The 6,416-nt window shown below is 22.1% G+C and overlaps 3 protein-coding genes across 3 annotated transcripts; 1 reads left to right on the top strand and 2 right to left on the bottom strand.

Moving 5' to 3' along the window:
* Positions 1–546: 546 nt before the first annotated feature.
* On the top strand, positions 547–3,424 carry DICPUDRAFT_98870 (uncharacterized protein; the record flags this gene model as incomplete). The annotated part of the gene is made up of 4 exons (XM_003290947.1): positions 547–1,128; positions 1,221–2,429; positions 2,506–3,043; positions 3,117–3,424. 4 exons carry the CDS (start codon positions 547–549, stop codon positions 3,329–3,331), a joined length of 2,544 nt encoding a protein of 847 aa, XP_003290995.1. The 3' UTR covers positions 3,332–3,424.
* Positions 3,425–3,486: 62 nt separating this feature from the next.
* Positions 3,487–3,705, bottom strand: DICPUDRAFT_155542 (uncharacterized protein; the record flags this gene model as incomplete). The annotated part of the gene is made up of 1 exon (XM_003290936.1): positions 3,487–3,705. The coding sequence occupies one exon, from the start codon at positions 3,703–3,705 to the stop codon at positions 3,487–3,489; it is 219 nt and encodes a 72-aa protein (XP_003290984.1).
* Positions 3,706–5,863: 2,158 nt separating this feature from the next.
* On the bottom strand, positions 5,864–6,273 carry DICPUDRAFT_95271 (uncharacterized protein). Its single transcript, XM_003290935.1, has 2 exons — positions 6,122–6,273; positions 5,864–6,048 (listed from the first exon to the last, which is right to left on the bottom strand). The coding sequence occupies exons 1-2, from the start codon at positions 6,165–6,167 to the stop codon at positions 5,906–5,908; spliced, it is 189 nt and encodes a 62-aa protein (XP_003290983.1). The 5' UTR covers positions 6,168–6,273; the 3' UTR covers positions 5,864–5,905.
* Between the last annotated feature and the right edge of the window lie 143 nt (positions 6,274–6,416).

Below are 6,416 nucleotides of genomic sequence, written 5' to 3'. Positions count from 1 at the left end.
TTATTATTATTTTGTAAATTAAAAAAAGATATTTATGTATATTCAAATTAAATAGAAATATTTTCAATTTTTTTTTTATTTATTCATTTTGTTTTGTATATATTTATATTAATAATGAAAAGTTTAGCAACATCAGAAGATATTTTGTATTATATTGATAATAAAACCAAAAATACATGGGATGCCCAAGTATCGTGTTTAGTAGGGTTGTCTGCATTTGGATCAGATAATTGTTTACCAGTATGTATAGGAGTATTTAAAACTATAATTTTAATAATATCTAAAATTAAATATCTAATTTTTAAACTATATTATAAAGATTAAAAGATACATTATTTCAATTAAAGAAAGAGAAAGTGGCGCGCAATCAATGCAATTATTTTTAAAATTGTAAATATAAAATATATCTATAGTATTTTACAAACAATAATAATAATAGTAATAATAATAATAATAAAATACTAATATCTTTATTTAAAAATTTAGATTTGAAAATGAATTTTATAAAGAATTCATGTTATTATTTATTTTTAAAATATTTACAAAATGAAATGGAACAAATGGGAGTATTTTAAATTTTTAAAGGAACATTATGAAAATGAATTTTCAGAAATATTTTTAAATCAGAGAGCTAAAGAACAACAACAAAATCAAGAGTGCCAAGTAAATATAAACTATAAATTCAACCATCTACTAGATGAAATATTAAAAAACCTATATTCAAAACTAAATCACATGTCAGACTATATTTCAGAATCTCGAAATTTAAATCACTTTTTCGACCCAATTAGATATTTAATTGATCAGCATGAAAACGACAACGATTCTTTATTAACACTATTAAAAATGATAGAGTTTGTTGGCAAGTTTTTAAATGAACATCATTACTATCAATATAGCGTAATTTTTTATTTATTTTTTAAAAATAAATTAAATAATAAAATTTGTAAAACTTTAAAAAATAATTTAACATCACCACCATCATCATCGACATCGCCCGTATCAAGCAATAAAGAGAATTTGGATAAAGAATTTCAAGAAGGTGAGGAAAAAATGCAAACTGAAGGCAACGAATCTAAAATTAATAGTAGTGACCTGGAAGTTTCTGAAAAAATTAAAGGTTTTTGGGTAAGAGTTATTATAAATCCTATCACTTACACATCCTTTATCTATTATCATTACTAATTAGCAAATTAATATATTTATTATTAAAACTTTAGTTTACAGGTTTAAATAATTTACAACTATATTGGAATCAATTTAAAGAAATAGATGCAGCAGAAAAAACAGATACAGCAGAAGAAACTAATGAAAAGGAAGTAAGAGAAGAGGAATTTAAAGAAATAGATGCAGCAGAAAAAACAGATCCAGCAGAAGAAACTAATGAAAAGGAAGTAAGAGAAGAGGAATTTAAAGAAATAGAAGAAAATGAAACTAATAATAATAATAATAATAATAATAATAATAATAATAATAATAATAATAATAATAATAATAATAATAATAATAATGACGATGAAGATAATATAGAAAAAGTTAAAAAAGAAAATAATGATAATTTAAATAATCAATTATTTTTAAAAGTTATAAATGAATTTTGCTTACCAATTATATTTTATATTAAAAAGGAAGAGTTTGGACAATTTGATAAATTCGAAATTATAAATCTATGTTGGAAATATTATATTTGCAAAAGGGAAGATATTACCAATGTCGATATTATGGAGATTCAAAATTTTCTTCAAGAGTTTTCAGATTCAGGAATACTGTTAAAGAAGCATCCTAGCGAAGCCATTATCAATTTCAAAGTTGATCTACTAGAGAATCCAGAGAAAGCTAGAAATGACTATTTCGATCGTAATATGGATGCCACTGAAGAGGATGAAAGCCAAGAATCAAATGACTCTTATGAATTTGAAATCCATTTGGGCATTTACTTACTCTCATCTATATTCTATGTTAGCTGCTGGAGGTATTTCAAATTTTTAACAATTGGATCATCAAGAATCGAGAAACAATATACCACAACTCATAGTATCACAGACTATGAAATGATTATAGATAGTACTTTAGAGGATATTGGTGTTAGCCGTTCAAGTGCAAACAATGATACATATGAAGGTCTTCGTAAAAGTTTTAAAATCACCTCACGCAGCAATATAAAGACAAAGCTTTCAATGATTGTTCATCAACTATTAATCTATTCAAATATCGATGATGAAAGTTCTTTTGATGATCAGTTTTCAGATATAAACTTTTCATATCCACAACAAGAAGCCATCAGACATTTAGCGCTATGTATGGAATGCTTTAGTGATCTTAATCAAGACCCTTGGATCGAAGATTTTAAATTAATTTTATCAACAATTTGGAATAGTCCACAGTTTTATTGGTTATATAATAGTTTGGCAGATTCAAATTATTATTATGTAAGTCTATCATACCAAATATTATTATTGTTATTATTATTATTACTAGTTTATACTAATTTATTTTTTATTTTAGGAATCATATTCAACAGCATTAAAATATTATAGAGATACTCAAATTTTATTACAATATTACTATTCAAAGACATTAATACCTCTAGGTGATGGGTTTAAGAAATATTTCGATCCTAAAGATGAATTATGGATAAAAAGATTAGCATTAAATATTTCAGTTACAAATCACACAGAGATTGAAGATTCAGTTGTTGGTTTATTAGAAATATTAAATTCAATTTCGTTGCCAGATGAATTTGTAGCCTCGGCTCATTCAGTCATGACGATTAAACCTTATTTTACAGATTATACAGAGGATGAGGTTTTATTTTGGTGTATAGATGGATTGGTAACTTGCTATGAAAGATTAGGTATGGTTGGTGAAATGACAGTCCTCTATCAATCATATTGGGAATATTATAAACCAAGATTTATTCAAATGATTAACGAAATTAAAGGCACCCCTTCAACTTTGCCAAACGAAATACCACTTTCAAATTTAGTTATAAAAGATTTACAAATTGGGTATTTCTTTCCAAGATTTTTCGATTATATAGTTAGTAAGTTATAATATTTTTATTATCATTAGCACAATTATATTCATTTTATTTTTATTTTCATTTTATTATAAAGATTTTGAAATGTTAAACGAGTTTTGTAATGTTTTAAATAAAGGTTTTAAATTAGATATTTTACAAAGAGGCCAACAACTATCAAATGGTAATGATGAATTGATTAGAATAATTACAAGGCACATCACTAGAACATCAAGTAGCAGTTATTACAATTTACCAATTTTGTTAAAACATTTCTTTACTGAAGAATTGGAACATTTTACATCGAAATAATTTATAACATATAAATAAAAAAAAAATTAAAAAAAAATATTTATGAATAATTTTAATTTTATTTAATAAAAATAAATATTTATTTATAATTGTAAACTAAATAGTTTATTATTTATATCTATTGCTATTATAAATATTTATTTGTTAGTTTATTTTTAGAGTTGGATTAACTCTTGTTGGCTTCTTGTCTCTGTGGACTGGAGCTTTGGGTCGGTAACTTCGACTAATTGTGGATTTGAGCCATCATTGATATGGTTCGTTTGGATGTTTTGTCTAGCTTTACTTTCAAGGAAATCTAGGAGGAAAATGGTATGGAGATTATTTAAACTCTCTTGGTTATTTAAAGAAGATTCATTTTGAGTTGAAGCATCCATTTGAGGGATGCAATATTCCAAATTATTGGTTATTACTAGTTTATAATTTTAAAAAAAGTATATTTAACATATACTGTATGGATGAAAAATTTAATATTGAATTAAAAAAATTTTAAAAAAAATAATTGTTTATTTCACACTAAAAAATAATATTTTTTTTAATTAATTTTTTTTTTTTTTATTGTTTTTTTTTTTTATTTTTTTTTTGGGTATCTAAAAAAAACTTTTATTTTTTATTTTTTTTTTATAAGAATTCTGTTTCTTGTGATTTTATATTGTTTTTTTTATGCTTTATTAATGTGGAAATTTTTTTTATAAAAATATTATTGGTTTTTTTTTTTTGTTTTATTTGTTTTTTTTTTAAATATTGTATTTTTAATAATTACAACACTCCCAAATAACACACATCAAATATTCAAACAAAAGAGAAAATTTTTTTGTAAATTAAACATTAAATTTAAAAAAAAATTTTTTTTTTTTTTTTTTTTTTAAATTTAATTTTTTTTTGTTCGCACAAAAATAAACATAATAACAACAAAAATTTTATTTTTTTTCTTTGAAATGAATAGATTTAAAAAATAATATATAATAAGTAATAAAAAACAATATTAAAAATGTATAATAAATTTTAATAATACATTATAAAATATATTGTATTGTTTTAATACAAATGAAAATAAATCAAACTATTACATTGTTATGATATATCACAACAACAACAAAAATAACAATCACCACCACAACAATCACAATTAAATGTTCTAATAGAAAAAAAAACCATTGTTCCCTTCAAAAATATAAATCCACCTCCCCTATAAGAGCAACCAGTAAAACTCATCGAAAAAAAAAATAAAAAATTAATATTGAACAATTGTCCATCTATCGAAATAAATTAATATTCTCATTTTTCAAATCTGGTTTTATCGAATTTTGGAGGATCTTCCACATCCCAGAAAAATAGTAAAGGCCCTCCATTATCAAAGACAAGATACTAAATAATCATAATTTTATCCTTTTAAGGAAAATTTAAAAGGATATATGGATTGTGGTAATTACAGAAAAAGGGAATTTCCAATAGGCTTACAGAATCCATTACTAACAAGATTTGCCGTCTATTCAATGAAAATAAGAAAATCAAAGATTATTTAGAAAACTTTTTATCCATCACCATACTTTCTTTTCGGCCTCTGTATAAAAAGCCCTTACAGGATAATTTATACCATTTAAATTTTCCTGCTTTAAATCAATTCTATAAAATCTCTTGGCCAATGAGATTTAACCATAATTCAAATGTTGGAATGTTTCTTTAACCTCACTCAACTTTTAAATCAACTTCAGAGAAATAAAACAAAATAAAAAACCAATACAAGTACCTATTTTGATCAATATAATAACTATCGACTATATTTATTCAATGTAATTTCACAAAGAACCCCAAGCATACTCATGATTCCCTTGCTGACTATCAAAAAATGTATTAAAAAGACATCTCGATAGTTTATAATAGAAAACACAAGGAAAAAACATCAAAAATTTTTTTCATCCACGCATTGACCTTTGGAAACATCAAATTTTTTTTGATTTGCTCTCAAAACAAAATTACACACTCACCTGGTTTAATAGAAATATCAGTCAATATCTATTCAAAATAATTTTAACACCACAAGATTTTAAATCAGTTATATAACCAAATAGTAATGACTTTAGGGTTTATGTATTTTTCAAGATCTCAATTTAAATTTATAATAATAATAATAATATTAATAGAATAGTTTTAATTTAAAAAAAATATAAAATAAATCAATTTAATTTAAAAAAAACAATGTTTAAAAAAATAAAAATATAATGGTAAAAAAAAACAATGTTTAAACTTTGAGTAACGTTTTAATTTAAAATAAACAATGTTTAAATTAAAAAAAAAACAATGTTTAAATTAAAAAAAAAAAAACAATGTTCAATTTAAAAAAAAAAACAATATTTAAATTTAAATAAAAACAATGTTTAAATTTTAAAAAAATAATAATAAACTCTAATAGGTGAAATAACTATAAAGTAAATGGCATAATAATGTAAAAAACATTATAGATAAATAAAAAATATAAAAACAATTTTAACACCAAAAATATTTATTAAAATTTAAATAAGAATTTTGAAAAATATTAAAATAAAGTTTTATTTATTTAATGGTTTCATGGGCAAATTAATTTTTATAAACTATTGGTGTAGAGTCATTTGATTTCTTTAAGTAATCTCTTGATCTTAAATCTTCATTTCTAAAAGTCATGTAGTTCCAAGTGATTTGTGATTGATACTCCAATTGTTCAGTGGTGTAGTTAATGTAATCTATACAATTTAAAAATAAAAAAAATTAGTATTTTAAATAAAATTTTATTTTATAAAAATAAACTATATTTACCATTGATAGTGGCATATTTTATATATTCATATCTTCCATCCTCCATTTTTTTTAATAGTTGTTTTTAATGATTGAAATTTTATTTTTAAAATAAGTAACTTAAATAACAAAGTAATAGTAATATTTGATTCAACAAAAAAAATGAATTATTATTATAAATTCAAAAAAAAAAAAAAAAAAAAAAAAAAAAAAAAAAAAAAAAAAAAAAAAAAAATTATAAATTTTTTTTTTTGGGTTAATTTTCCAATTGGGAAGGGGCCAAAAATTCTTTCCTTAAAATAAAAAAAAAAAATTG

Source organism: Dictyostelium purpureum (genome assembly GCF_000190715.1).
Source record: "Dictyostelium purpureum unplaced genomic scaffold DICPUscaffold_251, whole genome shotgun sequence".
NCBI classification, from domain to species: domain Eukaryota; phylum Evosea; class Eumycetozoa; order Dictyosteliales; family Dictyosteliaceae; genus Dictyostelium; species Dictyostelium purpureum.
Note: the sequence above shows the minus strand (reverse complement) of the source record. Positions and strands in the feature narration are given on the sequence as shown.